We start from the raw sequence: 21,640 nt of genomic DNA, 5'->3' as shown, positions 1-21,640 counted from the left end.
TACACACACACACACACACACCAGGGATTGAACTCAGGAGCACTCAACCACTGAACACTCCCAGTCCTATTTTGGGTTTATTTAGAGACAGGGTCTCACTGAGTTGCAAAGCACCTTGCCATTGCTGAGCCTGGCTTTGAACTTGGGATCCTCCTACTTAGCTTCCCAAGCCTCTGGGATTACAGGCATGCATCACGCCTGGCAAAATATTTTTAAATTCACAAAAAGATCTGATTTTGAAATTTTGGTTGATCAATAGTTAACTACCCACTATGAAAGATCTTTAAAAAAAGAAAGACATGCTTTTCACAATCTAAAGATTTCCTATGGAAACCACTAAGTTATTTAGTTATGCTCTTAAGACCCCAATCTACTATAATAAATGTAAATATTTTAAAAGATAGGGGTATTGGTATACATGCATATTCTAAAGGTGTGTACATACATAAAACATACATAATAACCACTGATTTCAGCAACCATGAAAATATCTGATTAAAATAAATGTAACACTTTGTTTCACATGTCCAAGTTTTTTCTCCTTCAAAATGGTAAACTCAATGAACGTAACAAATATCACAGGCTAGGAACATTTCTTATAACTTGAAATGAACATACTGAAAAACTTCATATTATGTAAAAATTACATCCTAAAATAAGAATTTTTGAGGAAATTAAGATTAAAAGCAGATTACTCAAAATCTATGTGATCCATCAATAGCACTATCATAACAATCTTAAACTCATCAGTGGGAAAGACACCCATAATAACTAGTAAATAAATACTACATATAAGACTTTATCTTAAAAAATGATACTGACAGCTCAATGGAAGCAGGCATGAGGAAAACCAAGGCTAGTGCTAAGTTAATGAGATAACAAGGATAAAGTGCCTCCCATCCATCCCATAAATGCTTCAAGGTACAGCATGTGGCCAAGTGAATCAGGCAGGGTGAATGGTCATCACACAGAATACTGTATTCCTCTGTGGCTTGCTCTTTCCAGTTGTGTTGTGTACCTTGTTTAGCTGATGTGAACCACTGCAAGCATTCTCCCATCTGCACATCAGTGCTAATTTGTTAGAGATGTGCATTAGAATACAGACTGCCTTTTGAATATTTTCCTTTACTTTAGCACACAATATTTAATTAAAAATATAAGAGAATTCAGTATAAATAAACGCAGAACAAATGATAAACACAGAAAGAATTTTTGTAGGAGAGGATTCCATGAAAAAGTAATATGTGATTTGAGAAGATTCAAGGACAAAGCTCTTTCAAGCACAGCAATAAAAGACCACAGGAATTGGGCAGGCAGAGTATAAAGTGAATAGGCACAATCCTCTTTGGGGAAAAAAAAAAGATGTAAAGCCCATGCAGCTGGTCTGAAACCAATACCCACATATAGGAAAACAATTACAGAATGAGGTCATACTCCATACTCTGGGATGTGTCATCAGGAAACGTGGAAAGCAGGCCAAAAACTTGAAACAAGCTTTTTTTAAACTGATAATCATTGTTAGGTTAGGAGGCCATTAAATAAACAGAACACAAGATTCATGGAAAAAAATATTTGAAATATTAAGTGGGAAAACCCCCAAATCATGTTGAAAACATATAAAAATTAAATTGTAAAAAACCAACTCGGGGTAGAGAAGGTATGTGGGTATATTTTAAAATATCTCCTTTATGATACTGGCAGAGGCTTCAAAACCAAACATATTTTTATTAAAAACAAACAAAGAAAAACCACACAGGCATAAGCTGTTGAAAGAAACATCTCAACCATACTTAAATCTTTAAGCTACCTAAACATTTGTATGGTGAAACATTCTGAAGGGTCCTAGAAGGGTATGACCATACCAACTTCTTCATTATAAGCACCAAGTTCTAGCTTGGCTAATGCAGGGAAAAGCACAAGATTTCTATTTTCCCTTACCTGATTTCCATAGGGTACACTTACAGAATCTTCAGTAATAAAAATCTTAAACACACACACACACACACACACAAAACAACAACAACAAAACACCCAGAGTACTCACCTTTCGAAGAATATTCAGCCGATACTTCAACTTTAAATTTTCTTCTCTCAACTGTTCCAAATTTGGAGAAGCTTCTAAATAGCCACAGTTTTTCAACTGGTCAATTTCAGCAGTTAGAGACTTAATCTCTTTTTCCTATAAAAGGAAGGGTAATTTTTCAGTCCAGTTTGATGGATGGTTTCCACAATCTAGTAAATTGGACCATAAACTTACTTCCTCATTTCCCTTCTACACAAGACAAGGCAGAGATGATGAGAATGGATTTTCTCTTTGACAAATTGTGATTTTCCCTTCTCTGAAACTCTTGCATATTATCCTTGATAAGATAAAACTAAGTGTGTACTTTAGGAGAACCAGGAATACTCAAGAATATTATGGTATAAGAGGAGTGCAATGGCTCACACCTGTAATCCTACCTATTCAGGACACTCAGGCAGGAAGAACACAAGTTCAAGGCCAGTCTGGGAAATTTAGCAAGACAAGACCCTGGCTCAAAATGAAAAATAAGGGCTGTGGATGCAGCTCAGTAGTAGAGTTCTTGTCTAAGTGTGCATGAGACCCTTGGTTCAATCCCAGTACCTCAAAAGGAAAGAATGGAATAAGCCCCATCCCTAGTTCCTTCTTCATCTCAACAAACCACCCTGTTAGAGTATTAGCTAACTTTCTGGCTGATCCACCTGCCTGTGTTTCTAAGTTTTATGACTTGATACTCTTAAACCCAAACACCTGCCCTGCGGCCACCCTGCCCTCAACTGGGGATCTGGTGCACTTTCCTGGTATCATTTGATTCAAAGCACTGCAAGACACCTTCGGTCAAATTCGAAATAGCTCATGTGTCACCTTTTATCCTTTCCGGGACTAAGTAATTTTCCCATTTTTGCTTGTATTTTCAGTGACTTGAGTCCTAGGCCAGGCTTTGTACATTAACTCCAAAAACTAAAGCAAAATTCTGAATTAAAAAAACTTCTAAGTTAACTGCAAAATCCAGGGGAAGAGTTCTCACCTGAAATTTCAGAAGAGATACCAAGGAAAGCCACACCCCCCCCTCCAAAAAAAAAAAAATTGGCATAAATGAGCATACATTGTTCCAGGTGCTGGGCACTTCTAAGAAATTATCTTTAAGAATCTTATCACAAACCAGTGAAGCAGCCCTATGTCCCCAAAGCAATAAACATATGGCTCAGAACAGCAAGGAGCTTATCCATTTCCCTGACCAACCTGTACTCTGTGATTGCTGAATGGGCACAAAGCAGTTCCTGTAATAGGAGAGAACGGGTAACGATTCTCTTATCGCCTCTTCCCACCTGGACATAAAAGCTAATAAAGCAGGACCTACTTTGGCTTTTATAACTTGTGACTCTTTTTTTTTCCCCCCTACGAATGCTGAAGGCAGAACGCAAACCCCAGCTTATTAATATGAACCACGTAAGGACCCTCTCAGGAATCCTCTTGCTTGTTAGAGGACCCAGGCAGAGTCGCACAGCCGGATGCAGCCGGCCTGCCCCGCCCCGCGCGTGCCCTGAGGCGGCACAGGTGCGTGGGGTGGAGGGACCGCGGAGGTCCGGGAGTGCAAGGCCGGCCACGTCTCAGAATGTCACGGTCACACAAGCCTTGGAATGATAGGTCTTCGCCTCTCCCACCCCTTCCTTCTTCCACAGAAAACAGTCACCGGGGAAAGCATGTGCCTTGGCATTGCAGGCCAGGGATTCGGGAGTTGGACTCCTGCGTCAGAGACCCGAGACCCCGCCTCGCTGCCGCATCACCAGCGCCACTCCGGCAGGAGTCAGGGCCTGCTTCCTCCCCTCCGAGGTCCCAAGTTTACAGACCTGCTGCAGCAGCCGCGCCGAGCACCGAGCCACTAGAGCGTCCATCCTACCGTCAGCGCCTTTCAAGCCAAGTGGCCGGAAGCGGAAATAGCTATCGGCGCCCGGAAGCGGAAACCCCTCCCCTAGTCCCTACGGCTTGAGTTGTTCTAGGGCCGCCATCTCTGCTGCCCCCTGGCGGGACCCAGGCGATATTGCGAGCAGATGACAGCGGGGAGCTGGCCAGGCATTTGGGGGCTAGGGCAGAGGATTCGAGGGGAGTCCGACCCAAGCTGCTCTGTGCTTGGGCTGTCTCGATCATAGGCACTTATGTAGACCCTCTGTCTCTCAAGGGCCTCATTTTGCTCCTCTACGAAATGGGCACAGAATTAATAAACCCATCCATCCATTCAATGAACATTTATTGTGCATATTACTGTGTCTGATGCGCTTCCTGGCTCTGCGGATATAGAGAAAACAAGAAGACTTCGCCCTCGTGGGAACTACATGTTAGAGTGGAGAGTTAGTAAAAGTGACAAGCCCAGTTTTTAATTGGCAGGAAAGTAATGTGATGGACTGATTTGGGTCAGAGAAAGCCTCTCTGAGCAGGTGCTTTTGAGTTAAAATCTTTTAAATATATTTTCTCAGCTTTGTTGAGATATAATTGACAACCAAAATTGTGTATACTAACGGTATGCAGCATGAGTTTTGAAACTTGTATACACTGTGAAATGGTGACCACTGTCAAGCTGGCTAACATACCTCACTTCACCTAGTTATCACCGTGTGTGTTGCGAACATTTAAAATCTAGTCTCTTAGGACATTTCAGTATTGTTTAGAGTCACCATGCTAGGGCCTCAGGGCTGGGGCAGGAGGATCACTTGAGACCAGGAGTTTGACCTAGCCTGGGCAACATAGTGAGATCTCATCTCAATGAATCAATGAAATCACCACGTTAAACATTAGATCTCCAGAATTTATTCATCCTGCTAAACTACAAGTCTATATCCTTTGCCCAACATCTTTGGTTTCCCCACCACAGCCCCTGATAATCAGCATGCTACCTTCTGCTTCTGTTAGTTTGACTTTTTAGAGTCCCACATAAAGTGAGATCAGTCAGCATTTGTCCTTCTTGCCTGGCTTATTTTACTTTGCAAAATATCCTTTGGGTTTATCCATGTTGTTCCATATGACAGGGTTTTTTTCCCCTTCCTTCCTTCCTCCCTCCCTCCCTCCCTTCCTTCCTTCCTTCCTTCCTTTTGGTACTGGGGATTGAATCCAGGGTTGCTCTACCATTGATTAACATTCCAAGTCCTTTTAACTTTTTTTTTTTTTAATTTTATATAAGGTCTTGCTGCATTTCTGAGGCTGGCCTTGGACTTGCAGTCCTCCTGCCTCTGCCTTCTCGCCAAGTTGCTGGTATTACAGGCGTGTGCCACCGTGCCCAGCAGGATTTCTTATTTATTTATTTTGTAGACCTTTTTATGGAGCTTCCTTTGTTTCGTTCTCAAGAATTCCTCTTCAGGAAAAAAAAATTTCTTGAAGTGATCCTTGATGGGTTCCTATTAATCCACACCCAGGGCAGTGGAGGGTGACTTTCCCGTGGAAGAGTAGATGCAAAAAAGATAATTGGGAAGCTGGCAGATCAATTTTAAAATGAAGTACACAAAAATTCAGGATTTGGAGATGGAATCCCCTAGTACCCAGGGACCCTTAGAATGTCTTTCTATGGTGCATCCAGCCCCTTTGGAAGACCCTTCGTTTACAGCAGTGCTTGTTATAGAGCATTGATCAAGAACTTTTTTTAAAAAAATGTTTTTATTTGTGCATCATAATTGTACATAATAGTGGGGTTTATTTAGACATATTCGTAAATACATATGACATAGTTTGCCCCATTTCGGTCCCCAAAGAACTGTTTTTTTAACTGGCTGAAGAGGACCTTTCCAGGCAGTGAAGGCAGCAAACTCAAATGGCCAGAGGCAGGAGCTCAGTCTACTCAAAAATAGAATGGAGGGCGAGAGATGGAGAATGTGATGGAGAGATGACAAAAAAGTGAGACCGTACAGGAATTTATTGGTTAAGGAAGAGGCTTTTAATTTTGATTTTACTCAGAATGGGGACCATGAGGGGGTTTGGATGGGAAGGTGTTATGGGCTAAGTGGTATTTCCTGCAAATTCCTGTGTGAAAATTCCAACCCCCAGTACCTCAGCATGTGATTCTATTAAAGATAGGATCTTTAAAGAGGTCATTAAGGTAAAATAGGTTCATGAGGCCGAGTCCTAATCCAAAATAGCTGGTGTCCTTGCAAGAAGCTGGGATATGGAAACAGAACACACAGACCACAGAAGTCGTGGAAGATAGACATCTCCAGGCCAAGGAGAAACCATTCTTGCCTACTGCCATTTTGATCTCTGACTTCTCCCCTGGGGGGGGGGGCGGGCTGTGAGAAAATACATTCTTACAGTTTAAGCCACCCTCTTTGTGCTACTTTGTTACAGCAGCTCAAACAAACTAGAGGAGATTTCCAAAGCATCCAGGTGGGGATGATGTACTGAAGTGGTAGCCGGGGAGAAATGGATGACTTCATAATATATTTTGGAGGTCACATTGGCAACTTACAGTTGGGCTGAGAATCCAAAAGGAAGACATGGTATATGAGATACAGTCCCTGCCCACCAGGAGCTGACAGTCTTGCAGGGGCTGGTGGTGGGTGGGATGGCCTGGTTGGGGGGTGCCCCGGGGGGAAGGGTTTCTAGAGATGGTGTTTGGGATGTATATGGGATGGGGAAGGGCATGCCAGGTGGAGAGAGGCCTTGTGGCCAGGCAGAAGGACAGGGCTCCCTCTGGCCTTCTGGGTTTGCACTTGCAGAGAAGGGGTCTTGGGGATGGAGTGTTGACAGTGGCACCAACACTACTCCTGGAGTTCTATAGTAGGACTACGGTGCACACTGATCTCTGTCGTCTCTGTCTTGTCAGTAATGGAGGTGGCTGAGGCTTGGAGACTGGCCAACCAGAGGCTGGGCTTGGAACGAGGTGGGGGGGGCTGCTGTCACAGGAGCCTTTGGTGCCTCTTGGCATTTCCAACCGCACCAGTAATTCTTGAGAGTGTGCATGGGAAAGGGAGAGACCGTGGGAGTTTCTAGATAAGGGGGATACCTTGGGAAAAGGTGGATTCCACACTACAACTTGATACATTGTTTTAGGAGACACATTGGTGCATCTTGGGGACAAGGGCAGAGAGATTACACAGAAGACACAGGACTAATTAACCCAGGGCATGTGCACCTAGGGGGAACAGATCAGGTGGGGTGGGGCTGGTGGGAATAGGAAACACTGTCTCATATACAGCCGAGCTAGTCTCCTGTGTTGGCCCAGCCAGGTGGTTCTCAGAGGCCTCAGACAGAAGAAGCTGGGAGACAGTCCAATACACTGCCTCAGCCCTACTCCTCTTTCCTTGGTTACCCAGAGCTCAGCTTACTTCCAGCACCGATAGCTCCTGGGCCTCAGTTTTCCTCCTCCATGAACTGAGAAGACTGTGCTAGGCGGCCACCTGGAATCCTTCCAGATGTAGGAACTCAGCCTTTTCCAGATGTTTCCATTATCACCATTCCTTTCTGCCATCTAATAGTACACTTTTCCTTAAATTGATTACCTTAAATTTTACTTCTCCTCCTCCTAAGCAATAATATCTATGAAAATAAGCATATGGTTATAAGAACCTTTACCCTCAGCCTACGAGTGGCATCTGTGCTCCACTTTGGGAACACACTGCATCTCGCCATTGGTCATCACCACAGCCAGCCGAGGTGGCCGAAGCGCACATTGTGTTGTTACTGAGCAGAATGGAAATAGAACTTTGGTTGTATTTCCATTCACAGAGTAATTGAGGATCCGCAATGGCCAGGGACTGCACTGGTCCTGGGGCTGCAGTAGTGAGGAAAACATATACGGGGCGGCGCTTGCAGCTCCAACATCCTAATAAGCAGACAAAACCAGAGAGTCAGATACATACACATGGGTGGTGAACGCTAGGGAGCCTAGCTATGTGCTTGTTCTCTCTGACCAGCTTCATGTATTGGCTTCCAGTACTTACTGTACTCTCCTCACTGCAGGTATTCAATCCCAAGTGCCCTGGGAGAAGCCATCATATGTTGGAGGCCAAACGTGAAGATGTGCTATTCCTAGAAGCATCTAGAACATAACTTCCCCACCAGACCCTAACTTAGTTCCTAGTCTCTACAGTTTGTTACCTTCATGAAGACAGGTGTGATATCTTGCTCAAAATCTTGCAGGTATAGAAGGGTCAGGCTGAACACAGAACTCAGGATTTGCGGGTTCCAAAGTCCCATCTTTTCCTGCTCCTCCAAGCAGTGGAGATGGCACGCAGCTGAGAGCACTTTATAGTTTCACATGGAGCCCTGAGGGCACATTTTAAAAATGCATGCAAGCCAGGCATGGTGGCACACGCCCGTAATCCCAGCTACTTGGGAGGCTAAAGCAGGAGGATCACAAGTTCAAGGCCAGCCTGGGCAATTTAGTGAGACTCTGTTTCAAAATGGAATGTTAAAAAGCCTGGGGTGTAGTTCAGTGGTGGAGCAGTTGCCTAGCATGTGTGAGGCCCTGGGTTCATTCAATACCCACTACTGGGGGAAAAAAAGGGTGAAGTAATTTATCTACAGATACATTCATACAGGTGTGAAAGGATGTATGGGTAAAAGGAGGCAAAGGACATTGTTTGAAAAAGCAAGTGATTATCTACAACCTAAGTGCCCTTTGATTAACTTATAGCTCATCTATTCAGCAGACTGTTGTTATTAAAAAAGATGAGGAGAGTTCCTGATATTGAGAAAATGAGTAGGAGTGTTTATTATAGTTTTTAGGTGAACCCCCCCACACACATCTGAAATTATATATGCATGGCCTCTTTGGAAGGATGTGGAAGAAACTGGCAATATAGGATGGCTTCAGGGAGGGACCTAGATGGGTGGAGACAGAAGGGTGAAGTGGACTTGCCCCTATCCTGATGTGTCTTAGAAAACATGAGTTTAATCCTTTTTCTGTCACTTACCAACACTGTGGGGCAGGTAATTTAACCTTTTTGAGCCAGTTTCCTCAACTGTAAAACAGGGATGATTGTAATAGCACCTACCTATTATAAGTATAAAGGAATTAAAAATAGGTAAACTTGATCTGAAAGTACAGTGTCTAGGTCTGTAGTGAGTGGAAAGATTTGCTACTACAGCTTTTGTTAATCATTGGGATTTGCTATAGCATGCATTAGTGCTTAAAATAATAAAACTGGCCAGATCCCAGTAACTTGGTAGGCTGAGGCAGGAAGACTGCAAATTCGAGGCCAGCCTCAGTAACTTAGGGAGCTCCTGTCTCAAAATAAAAAAAAAAAAATGAAAAGGTGGCTGGGGGTGTGTCTCAATGATGAAGCACCCCTGGCTTCAATCCCCAGTACTTAATAATAATAAACTAATTGTTACAAGAATTGATTGATTTCTGAGTAATCTAACTAAATTCAAAGGATCTAAATGTTGTGGTTTTAATTGTCCAATCACCACCTCCTGTTTATGCTGGAGGGTTACGCATGTTTGGGGGCAAGGATTCTGTGCGAAGCTGGATCCAAGGGACTGGCACCTGCCAAGAACAGCCTTCAGTCCCCCAATTGCCCTTACAACCTTGGCGGCTTCCTGAGTAGTAATGACAGAGGTTAGAGACCGAACCTTCAGGCAGACTCTTCATCTCATTTGTTTGATTCATTTTGCCATCTTTATCAAGGCCCCTCTGAAAACAAGGCATCCAAGTCCCCGTGGTAAGCACTTGCATTCTGGAGTCAGGACGGCGAGGAAGGATGTTCCCAGTCACTGCCCACCATGCCCTGGAGTAGACAAGCCAGGTTCTAGAACAGGAAGCTGAGACTAGGGTGCCCAAGGTGGAGAGGGCTCCCCCTAGGGGTGAGGTCTGAGCTGAGATCTGATGGGTGGAGATGGGCGGGCGTGTGAGAATGGTGGAGAAGAGCAGACAGAAGGAACTGGAACTGCAAGCCTCCAAAGGGAAGGAGGCAGAGGAAGGCCAGCACGGCTGCAGCCTGCCTGACAAGGGGACAGTAAGCTGGAAGAATTTTTTTTTTTTTTTTTTGCATGGCGTCTTTCTATGTTGCCCAGGCTGGTCTCAAACTCAAGGGCTCAAGCAGTCATCCAGCTTCATCCTCCTGAATGGAGGGACAACAGGCACGTGTCTCCATGTCCGGCACCTAGAAGAATCCATCAGCCTTCTCGGGAGGCAGGAAGCACAAAGACTATCAGGGTGAATATCACAAAGGATCCATAGTTCAAAAGGCAAACCACTGGCACCCAGATGCAATGAGGTTTGCAGAGTGTCCTTTTGCAGTGTCCTGACTTCCTCCCTGAGCACACAGAGAACAACAGGATTCCATAATTTTCAAAATCAGAAGTTCTAAGTTCCTACAATGAAGGCTTCATGTGACGTGGCAATCCACCATGGAGCAGAGACTGCAGCTGGAACAGAATGGAGATTTTGCTAGAAGTCAGGATTTGTATCCTGGTGTCTGGCCATTTATTATCTGTGTCACCTTAAGCAGCTCAACCTTGACATTTCTGGGCTTGTTTCCTGAAGGTTCTGGAGAAGATTCATGCGCGATTCCAAGTAGATGTTTTTTTTTTTTTCTTTATCCTTTAATTTCTCTCTTTGCAAACAACCTAAAGTGTTGGTGACTTGCCAGGGAACCGTGTATAGATTTCAACACCATGGCTCAAAGGAGACCTTCTGACTTCCACAGAGGTGGTCTGGCTCCTCCATTCAACGATGCGACACCAAGACACACTTCTGGTGGCAGAAGCGGTTCCACATAGCTTTTCCCACACACCAGGAAGGTGTTTGAGCTCTGCTTCCCTGATGTAGAGGGGGTGGGAGGGGCTGACCGTGGTTGGGAGGGCCGAACATGGAAGAAGGTACAACTGAGAGGCAATTTTATCTCATGACCTTGAATGTTTTGGTCAGGTTCTCTTGACTCAGCTCACCAAAAGGACTACAGATAGTGCAAGGAGCTGCTATCAGTGGATTCAGCCCATTCCCCAGGATGCCTCCACTCCAACCCACCTCTGCCCCTGCTTCTCTCTGCAGGTTGGCCTCCCTCTCTAATCCTGTTTGCCCCATGAAGCTGGAACCATGACCAGATGTAGCTTAATGAGTCACAGAAAAGCATGAGACACAATCCTTATGCTCCATGACCTACTACAATTAACTTAGGGATGATGTTGGTAGTCATATGTGGAAACAATGACATCAACCTTTAACATGTGGGATAGAATTCCATGGAAGGAGAGTAAATACATCAAAGCCTAATGTGTTTTGAGCTATGAAGCCATGGGGAAGAAGGAAGCCCAGGTTGGTGGTGATAAACTGGATACTACCCAGGGAGACCTTCTGTCTTAGTTTATTTTCTGTTGCTATAACAAAATACCTGAGACTGGATACTTGATAAAGAAAAGAGTTTTTAGTTAGCTTGCAGTCCTGGATGTTCAAGAGCAGGTGGCACCATGATGGTGGGAACATGTGGGGGAGCTTGTGTGAGGGGCAAGTGGTGCACTCAGAAGAGTGTTCGGGGAAGGTGCCAGGCTCCTTTGACAACGACCCATTCTCAGGAATGAATTCAGTCCACGAGATGAGCACTCATCCCCTCTGAGGCCGCAGGGCCCTGGCCTCGTTACCTTTCACAAGGCAAAACTATGTCTTAAAGGTTCCACCACCTCAACACTGCACACTGGGAGACAAACATCTCCCAGAGGACACATTCAGACCACATTCAAACCGTAGTTCCTATCTATTGAAAGCCCTTGAAGCCACATGGGTAAGAAAGTGATTCCATGTCCGTGGAGGTGCAGTATATGTAAGAAACAGCCAGGCAAGGAGCCGGGAGAGAGGGGAAGAGCCTCAGCGGCAGGTGAAGGGGGCTCCTCTCCCCCCGTAGGCCCCCAGCATCCCCCCTTCCTGGAGAAGCCGTGCACATCGGCATTCCTGGTGGGGCTCACCAGCAGAAGGCCAGCCTCGCCTTTTTAGCTCCATCTCTGTCTGGAATTCATTCAATTTATATTAGTGGGTCCCTCAAAACTGCACCTTAGGGTTGGGTGCATCTCAATGGTACAGCACTTGCCTCGTATGTGCAAGGCTCTGGCTTTAATCCCTAGCACCACCAAAAAACCCAACCAACCAACAGAACTAAAAACAAAACCCTGTGCTCTGTGTAGGACTTGCAGTGGGGGTTGGGATGTAGTTTGAGATGTAAAGCACTTGCCCAACACACATGAGGCCTTGGGGTCCATCTCTAACCACCCCCCGCCAACACATACTCAAAAGAGAATACGTGTAAAATGCTGGTGTGTGGGCCCATGCCAGTGTGACTGAGGGTGGTTCTGTGGGTCCAGAGAGGGATCCAAGAGTCTTCATTTAAAATTTTTTTTTTTTCTTGCAATGTTGCCCAGGTTGGCCGCAAGCTTCTGGGCTCAAGCCATCCTCCTGTCTCAGGCGCCTGAGCAGCTGGGGTTGTAGGCATGTACCATGGTGCCTGCCGAGAGTCGGCACCATTTCTTCTTTTTACAGTGTTGGAAATTGAACCCAGGGCCTTGCATATGCTGGGCAAGGGCACTATCACTGAGCACCAAGAGCCTCCATTTTTACCCGGCTACCCACGTGCTTCTGATCTGGCTTGGTGCAACATACTTCTAGAGAAGCTGCTCAGGATGACATCAGGGAGAGCAAGGGGGACGAGAGTCTGTAGTGGTTGCTGTTTGTCTGTCCACAGCTGATTTCTGACTCACTGCAGTCGCTTCTGGAAAGTGGAGCCCTGTGAACATGAGGGCCCACGAGGGCATTCCTGATGTGACTCCCCCAGAGAACGCTGGCCTGGCTTCTTGCACAATACCACCCGTGCACTCCAGGACCCACAGCACTGAATCTGGGGGTGATGTGGATTAACACTCGCAGGAAGAAGCTGCAAAGTTACCTCTAAAGGTGGGGGGTGGGACTCCACAGGAGAGAGCAGGCATAGAGAACACTGCCCTCTCGATCGGGAATTTTAATCTAATGAGCACATAAGCAGAGTGGGCAAAAGAAGAAAAAAAAAAATCCCCTTCCTCCCCCAGACTGGGGATGAGAGAGGAGGAAATGAGAAGAAAGAGAGAGTCCAAAATCAGGGAAACACAGACGGGAGGGATGGCAGAGAAAAAGCAAGAGGGAGGAGATTCTTCTCAAAGGCCACTTTATTGATGGAGACACAACTGGATGGAGTTCTCCGCAGCCCTCCCTCACTCCCATCAGTGGCTTCACGGGGCATCTGAGAGCAGTGTGGCCCATCGCCAGCCTGGGCTGGATGCTCGGCCAGCTCTGCGCTGCCCACCGCAGTCAGGCGGCCACATAAAAGACGTCACAGCTCATGAAGATTCATGGATGCACCTCTCAATCCCCAAAACGGTGTCTTTGCATTTTTTTTTAATATTATACAAAATATGTTAACTAGGAAAGGTTAGCTGTGCTGTGTCATCTGTAGGACGTCCTTTCAGGATTATCGTCCCTCAAACATGACTTTTTATTGCAGGAAAACCTCTAAAAGGTGTGACTGTACAAAAAAAGGAAAAAAAAAATCTAGATTTTTAGGAAGAGCAGTAACTTAACACTGCTTTAGTTCATTTAAATTTTCTTTCCCAAAAATACATTCCTAAATATACAAACTATACAATCTTGTCATTTTTAATGCTGTTTTTTTTTGTATTTTTTTTTTTTAATAATAACAATAAAACCCAAACTAAAAAAATCGGTTCATCTTCAAACCAACAAGAGCTAGAGGACTTGTGACTCAGTACCTTCATATAACACCACATAAATAACTTTAGCCACAGTCAACATTCACAGCGTGGTCAGAGGGACAAAAGGAATACTTTTCTGGTGATTAGACATCATCTGCGGAGAGAGCTGGGATGTTCATCCGAGGCCGGGTGAAAAACGCCATCTTCTCCCTGTAAAGAGGCATCCCTTAGGGTGGGGCTTGGGGTCTCTTGAGAGATGTTCGGTCCAGGATCATTCTTTCTCTTTGGTGCCTCGTGCCTGTTAGCACCCACACTACCACTGGGCTACACCTGCATCTTCGCGGGGGGGGGGGGGGCTGCCCTAGATGTTGTAGGATGTTTAGCAACGTCCTTGGCCTCTAACCATGAGTTATCAGTAGCTTTCCAGGGTTCCAGGTGGGATAATCAAAAATGTGTGGATAATGGGCATGGTGGTGCACACCCGTAGTTCCACCTACTCTGCAGGCTGAGCTGGGAGGACTCTTTGAGCCCACAGAGTTTGAGACTAGCCTGCATAACATAGTGATATCCTGTCTCAAAAAAAAAAGGACACTGCCAAATCAAATGTCCCTTGTAGGGAGCGGAGGGGCTATAAAATCATCCCTGAATGCTTGGGTGCAGTGGTGCACCTGGCTCAGGAGGCTGAGGCCAGAGGATCATGAGTTCAAAGCCAGCTTCAGCAACTTAGCAAGGCCCTCAGCAACTCAAGGAGACCCTGTCTCTTAAATAAAAAGGGTTGGGGATGTAGCTCAGTAGTTAAGTGCCCCTGGTACCAAAATAAATAAATAAATAAATAAAAATCCCTGTTTGCAAACCACTGCTTTAGGGGACACTATTGTATGACCAACCATACAAATCAGAGGCATCTCCGAGTTTAAAAGGGCACTTGGACCTGGGCTCAGTGATACACACCTATAATTCCAGCTACCTGAGGGGCACATATTACGAGTCTAGCCTGACCCAAATCCATGAGACCCCGTCTCAATGTAAAGTAGGGAAAAGGGCTGGGGATGCAGGTCAGGAGTAGAGCACTCAGGTAGCACGTGTGAGGTCCCAAGTCCAATGCCCCATACGGCAAGAGAAAGAAAAAGGTCTTAGGGTGACTTCCAGCATTTCTTTGTTTCAGATTCTCCATTTGTTAAAAATTTGAGAGACACCCAAACATAGTTAAATAAATTATAGAATATTTTAGATATTTATATTCCACAAAGGGATCTCTTTAGTACATACACAAATACATGTGCTTTGTCTGGAAAAGACAACAGAAGTCGAAACCCAAGGTCCTTTGTGGGTAGAAAGCCCAAGCCAAATGTCATTTAGGGGCTCCTCTGATATGCCTGAGTCCAGTGTGGCCAGAAAGTGGATCCCTGAGATCCTGGCAGGCAGCAGGCAGGCAGCAGGCAGGGCAGGGCAGGGAGGCCCTTCGGGGTGGGCAGCTACACCCCCCAGGCTGACTCATCATTCAGCCAATCCCGGGCAATCACCAGTGATGGAAATGCTGGGGGGGGGGGCCTGGAGCAGGTGGCGCGTTCATGAACAAGAGGATCTAGCGAATTAGCTGGAGTTGTGTGGGGACAGATAAAGACAGGCGGGGGAAGAGTACCGAGAAGCCCAGACAGGCAGCGACGCTTGACAGAGGATGAACATCTGTCACAGCACGCGCTACAGCTCTGCTAGAGACCCATGCAGGGGACTAGTGCAGCGAGGCCGGGGAAGGAGGCCAGGGCTGGTGAGGGCCGCTGACTTACCTGAATGACTGTACTTCTGGGGGCTCCTTACAGCTTTGGCCGCGCAGCCTGTGCACATCCTTCGCGGCCGCCCTCATCATCTTGTCTGTCTGCAGCTCACCCTTGTGCTCTGTGCGGTCCATCTGGGGGGTGAAGCAAGCAAGGCCTTGAGGTAGTGGAGGCCTCCTGGCCTCTAGAAATGTGTGCTGCCTCATCTAATCCTCAGGCCACCCCGGGGGGTAAATTTTGTAATTCCTTCTATTTACCAACCAGGAAACTGAGGCTTAGGCATGTCAAGAAATTTCTTTAACATCAAATAAGTGAAACAAGGTGAAAACCCGATTCCAAGTCATGCTGTCATGCATAAGTGCTGTAGGTCCTTTATGATCCTTTTACTGATATAAACCTACGTGAGGGCATTTGAGAAAGAGGCCATGGAGAGCAACACACTTTCCTCATGTCATACCCTTGAAAACATGGCACAAAGAGTTTTGGTCAAGGAAGCCATCATTTAAATGGGTTGTTAGAAGAAGTAATAGATGTACTGTTTTTACTATTTGAAAGCACAAGTTTTCTTATATTGTGTTTTCTTAAGGCAGGGCATATATGTGCCTGTTTTCTCATCTGTTTTTGCTATGACTACCAGGAAGCTCAAAGGTAACAGTAACTACAATTAGGTTACATTAGGTTTGGGATATATTTACTTCCTTCTCCTCCTTAAAGCTTTCTAACTTTATATTCCCATCCTCCATGCTCTTCTTATAACCCCATTTATAAATATATTATAATATATTACTAATAGGGAAGAAACAAACATTTTTGAGTTGCCAGTCAGTTTGAAGCTCTTGGACTAGTCCAGATGGAAGAAGTACAGCATCATCTTACTGCCCTAAGATATCACTGCTTGTACCGAGAGCTAGGATTTTGGCTGATGGCCGGTGAGATGATCCAGGTAGACCCCATTTGTCTGGCTGTGTGAAGAGGGAAGCAGCAAGGTCTTTCTTGCTGTGGTGGCAAGCAGAGAGAGTAGCAGGTATTATTTATTATAAGCAAGTCAAATATGGTCTCTGTATATTGGTCCTATCCTGTTTATTTCTTCATGATAGTCTGGAATCTGCTGGCCTAGAAGTCTGGTGGTGCCCAACTCAAGTTCTCACCTAATTATTTTACATACAGCTCAAGTAAGCAAGCAGGTCTTTTAGCCACTTGGAACCTTCCTGCTTTGCAAGACCTGCGAAACCGAAGGGAACATCTGCTAAACATGGATGAGATGAGTCCGGAGCTCTGAGAGATCCTGAACGGCTCCTGCACTTTGGAATTCTCTGACTCCCAGACTGTTCATTGTGTTGCTGAGGGGACATCATCTAGATGTGTAAGTCTCCTACTCATTGGGGGTTTCCTTGCACTGTCCCACCGGGTAGCAGTCCGCAGCGCCTTTGGAATTCTCAGGCTATGAGGGGCTTTGCCTGCATGTAAAACCTGCCGAGAGCGCAGCCCACATAAACCCCACTGTGTGCTACTGCCGCCCTTTGATTCTTTTTCCACAATCAACTGGAAATTCCTTTCACTCACTACAGCAGGAAACCCCCTCACCCAGGCGGGAACTCTAGGGCATCTTGTCAGCCCAGAGCCCGGCAGATCAGCTCTCATCTCCGTAGCGGAGTGTGGGGCAGTGGGGCTGCTCGCTGGGACTGCCTGCCTGGGCAGCCATGGTCAGGGTCCCAGCTTTGCCATGTTGAAGCACATGTCGGGCTTGGATTAGGTTCCGGATGTGCATGAGCAAGGAGGTCAGGCAAGGGAACGCATCAGTCCTAAGGACTCACACAAACGAGTCAGCCCCCCAACATGCCTCGTGGCCGCCTCAGTAGTGGGCAAAAGGATACCTGGGTTCCTTTGCGGATCGGAATGAAGGGTTCTTGGACCTAATGGACCTTGAGTGGGTGTCTTGGGACCCCTGGAGACGGCACTCACCCTCTTCTCTAGCATCCTCAGCAGCAGGCGGAAGCGCTCGTCCTCGCGCAGCCACTGTGGCAGCTCCTTCTCCCCGCGGCTCTTGGCTTGCTCCAGCCGCTCCTTGAGCTCCCGCAGCACCGAAATCTCCTGAGTCAGTTGGCTGTGCCAGGTTCGCGTTGCCTGCAGGTCCAGCTCAAGGTCCAGCGAGGTGCGGATCAGGCGCTCAGTGCGCAGGGATTTCCCAGAGGAAGGCTGTGGGGTGGTGGGTGTTACCAGTTACCAGCTGACTCCCCCCCAGCGAGGCGCGTGGCGCTCCCCCAGAACCCCAGATCCCTCCCTTGTCCTCCTTTGGAGCCCTGATAGATGCTCCGGCTATGCGGCTTATGCTTGTTGGGCATCTACTGTGTCCCTGGCATCAAGTTTGGGGATTTATGTCCGTTGTCCCATCTCATCTTCACAACCCAACTCTTAGGATCTGCACTACAGATGAGGCTCACGGTGGTTAAATCACAGAGCTGAAGTCAAGCTGAGCCTGTCCCCTGTGGTGATCGCAGGCCCCACCCACTCACTGTACAATGAGTCACTTCAAGCCTCAACATTTATACCTGGCTAATGGATGCTGGCCCCTGTCCTGTTCTGCAGTGGTTTCCTCCATGCAGGCCTGATCCCCTGGAGCAGAAGTCGGGTCTTCCCACCTGTATGCCTCTATCTATGGCCCTCTAGTGTTTCTGCAGTCCTGGGTTCATCCCCAGGGCCCTCCTCTTTCCTTAAGGCTTTCCTCCTCTGCCACATCCAGTCTATCTGGTTTGTGGGCATACCAGGGACAGGGATGTCACCTGAACCTGGTCAATCAGGATCTCAGTGCAGGGGTGAGTATGCTGTCTAAGCCCAGCCAATAATAATCACTGCTGACACTTTGCTCAACCTCTTGGAACAAAGGCAACTTCTTTACACAGAGGGTTGCAAAGGCAGCAAGATATACCTGGAACTGATATAACATGGTCATCTTTACCATCATATGGGGTGATCCTGCTTAAGAACTGAGCTATCTGGTAGGAGCAGTGATAATTCAGGGGAAATGAAGTCTGACGACATTGTTTCAATTGCTGGATTAATCCAAGCCTGAAGCTAGATTCGTGGCACAGATTTTCCTTTCTTTCTTTTTGTTTTTGTTTTTTGTGGCACTGGGGATGGAACCCAGAGCCCTGCATGTTCTAGGCAAGCCTCAACCACTAAGACACTTCCCCAGTGTTACTGTTTGGTTCTTAAATGTCCCCTAAAGTCCCATAGGCTGAAGGGTTGGTCACCAGCCTGTGCTGCTATTGGGAGATGACAGAACCTTCGAGAGGTGGGCTGAGTGGAAGGACCTGAGGTCGCTGGCAGTGTGCCCTTCAGGGGGATATGGAGACCCCAGCCCTTCCCTACCTCTCCCTTTTGCTTCTGGGCTGCCATGAGGTAAGCAGCCTTCTCTGCCACACGTCCCTGCATGATGTACTGTGCTGTCACAGGTCCAAAAGCAATAGGGCCAAGTGACCATGGGTTGAAACCTCTGAAAGTGTAACCCCAAATAAACCTTTCCTATTTTCAAGTTAAAAGTCCAGCTATTTTGTCCCAGCAGCAGAAACCTAACTACGATACCCAGCCTGGACTTTTCCATTAAATGGGACAGTAAATTCCCTCGTTTGTTTTTAAGGTGCATTAGAGTTGGGTTCTTTCGCCATCTGTATGCAGAAGATCTTGATTAACACAATCATCAATTCTCCCTCCATCAAAACTAAAGAATGACTAAATGGCTGTAAGAGGCAGAATCCTCAGATGGCTCCCAGTATTTCCAACCTTAATATACTTGCCCTATATAATCTCTTTCCCTTCAGCGTGGATGTGATGGGATATGTCACTGGGTGACTAATCAGTTGACTTTGAGTTAATCAAAAGGCAGATTATCCCTGATGGGCCTGACCTTATCAGGTGAGCCCTTAAAAGATGGATTGAGCTCTTCCTGGCTGGGTGACTCTGCTGGCCTTGAAGAAGTGATGCATGTTACAGAGAGGGTCACATGGCAAAGACCTAAGAGTGACTTCCAGGAATTGAGAGGGGGCCTGTGGACTGCAGCTAGTAGGGAAACAAGGAACTGATTCTGCCAACAACTTGAAGGAGCTTGAAAGCAGCCCTTTCCCTGGTCAAATCTCCAGATCAGGATGCAATCAACACCTATACTTCAGCCTGCTGAGACCCTGAGCAGAGGACTCAGCTAACTTGTGGCCCAACTCCTGACCCACAGAAACTGAGGTCATAAATATGTATTATTTTAGGCTGGTAAGTTTGTGGTAACTTGTTATATAGCCTTACAAAATAGACACAATGACCAGTAAAGGGGTTTGAGATATGGTATAAGAAACACTAACTAGAAGACCTCTCCTCACCTTGCAGGGTTGACAAGCAGTTTCAGGAACATAAATTAGCTCCATGCAGAGGTTCTAGAATGCTTCTCTAGGGTGAACATTATCTGGTCTGTGCTTATAAGTGAGGGGGTCCCAAAGGAGCCAGGCTGAGTGATCTATGCGGCTCAAGTTCTCAGAGCAGCCGTTGTGCTTTGCTATCACCAATGTCCAGTCTTGCCTGGTTGGGCTGCCACAGAGGCACAGTTCAGGCAGCAAGGAGAAGCATGGACCCAAGACCTGAGCCCAGCCTCTGGACTCTGCTGTTCTTATGGGCTCAGACCCACCACTGGGGAGCCCCTGAGTGGGCCATCCCCTGGCTAAGGGCAGGATCTGTAGGGCCTGCCTGGAAGGGAGTGGTAGGAGCAGGGGGTCAGGTAGGAGTTGCGCAGCAATGTTTCTGCAGGAAGGGCTGGATCCCTCACACAGCTGAAAATGTCATTCCCAGTCTAATGACTTAGATTGACGGTGAGTGTGGGCTTGGAATCTTCATAGTGAACAGGATCTGCGACAGCAGATCCACCGGGTGGAAAGGTAGCCTGTCACCTGAGGCCACATCCACAGTGCCACCCTGCCTTTCTCTCACACCTTCTCTGACTGCTTTCCCTCTTCTGCCCTCTCTGCTGTCTCTGTAGACTTTCTGGGGACAGGGAGAAAGGTGGCACTAGGCAATGAAAGGACCACATTTTTGCGTGTGCAGTGCTGGGGACGGAGCCTAGGGCCTCATGCATGTTAGGCCAGTGCTGTGCCAGAGTCACAGCCCAGCCCCGGACCCACTCCTGTTTCTGGCTGTCCACTGGCAGGCCTGTAGGAGAGGTAGAGGGCCTTCCGGGCCTCAGGGTGAGGTCTGCTCTCCTCTCTGGCTCTTTCTTTAATCTCTTTCTGACCTTCGGGCTCCTGGGTTTCTTCTGGTTCTGCAAACGCACCAGACAGAGGTGCTTCCCAGCCATGTTGAAAGCCCAAGGAGGAGCATCTCCTGCAGTCCTGTGGTCAGAGTCCTAAGAAGGGGTCCCTCCTTTTCTGAATGCCACCCCCTAATCTTTCAGCCCAGTTGCACTGGGGCCTCTTCCCTGTTCCCACCTGATTCCAGGAGGTGCTGAGCATGATTCTATCAGACCAGGTGACCATGACATCTGGGTTGGTTCCTAGTGACTTTGATTTCCACCCTGGTGGTCAAGCACACATACCCCTGGTCTCACCCATCTGTCCCAGTCATAAGGCTATGGTCACCCTTGGGCTCTTTCTCCAGTGCTACACAGGCCTCATTGCTCCCAAACTTCCATTTGCAAATGCCACCACCCTGTGAGGACAATGCCCTTCGAGCCAGTGGCCAAGGAGAAATGGCCACTCAAGAGGGCACGTGTGGGCAGGATGCAGGCCTTCTGGAAATAAAGGCGGAGTGGACACACAAATAGCTTCTGGTGGCTCTTACCCGCTTCATCCTGACGCTGCGCCGCTCCAGGGAGTTTCGCACAAAAGGTGGCTTTTTGGAGAGAGTGGAGCTGTCACTGTCGCTCCGATTCAGCTGCCAGAGAAAAGGGAAGTCAAGCATGGTCAGAGCACACTCTGGAAGGAGTGCTGGGGCCTGCAGGGATGTTCGGTCGTCCACTCTGCCCCATCCTCCCTCTCCTCGTGCAAACACCCCGTTGCCTATTCTGAGCTCGCTGTGGCCTCCCTTTTCTTTATTTGCAAACCAGCACCCCACAAACACTCACTGAGCATTTGTGCATGATGCTTGCTGCTCTCTGCATGACGCGGAATGAGAGAGTCCTGCGACAGCCACTGTGATGGGAGCATCACACTTT

The 21,640-nt window shown here is 47.1% G+C and overlaps 2 protein-coding genes across 5 annotated transcripts in view; both read right to left on the bottom strand.

Annotated features, from left to right (window-relative positions):
* The window catches only part of Rars1 (arginyl-tRNA synthetase 1), a 29,814-nt gene extending 25,849 nt beyond the window's left edge, over positions 1–3,965 (bottom strand). The window contains exons 1-2 of the mRNA XM_046421379.2: positions 3,871–3,965; positions 2,045–2,179 (exon numbers count right to left, since the gene is read on the bottom strand). Of these exons, the coding sequence (XP_046277335.1) occupies positions 2,045–2,179; positions 3,871–3,915 (180 nt within the window). The 5' untranslated portion in view covers positions 3,916–3,965. The remainder of the gene's footprint in view (positions 1–2,044; positions 2,180–3,870) is intronic.
* A 9,152-nt stretch (positions 3,966–13,117) lies between these two features.
* The window catches only part of Wwc1 (WW and C2 domain containing 1), a 142,937-nt gene continuing 134,414 nt past the window's right edge, over positions 13,118–21,640 (bottom strand). For all 4 annotated transcript variants that reach the window (XM_046421352.2, XM_046421353.2, XM_046421354.2 and 1 more), the window contains 4 exons: positions 21,268–21,360; positions 17,416–17,649; positions 15,466–15,587; positions 13,118–13,888 (listed from right to left, as the gene is read on the bottom strand). In XM_046421352.2, coding sequence (XP_046277308.1) covers positions 13,822–13,888; positions 15,466–15,587; positions 17,416–17,649; positions 21,268–21,360 — 516 coding nt within the window. In that variant the 3' untranslated portion in view covers positions 13,118–13,821. The remainder of the gene's footprint in view (positions 13,889–15,465; positions 15,588–17,415; positions 17,650–21,267; positions 21,361–21,640) is intronic.

This window comes from Marmota monax, unplaced genomic scaffold, assembly GCF_021218885.2.
Source record: "Marmota monax isolate L192 unplaced genomic scaffold, Marmota_monax_Labrador192_F-V1.1 WCK01_AAM20220418_F8-fsc00084, whole genome shotgun sequence".
In the NCBI taxonomy this organism is placed as follows: domain Eukaryota; kingdom Metazoa; phylum Chordata; class Mammalia; order Rodentia; family Sciuridae; genus Marmota; species Marmota monax.
Note: the sequence above shows the minus strand (reverse complement) of the source record. Positions and strands in the feature narration are given on the sequence as shown.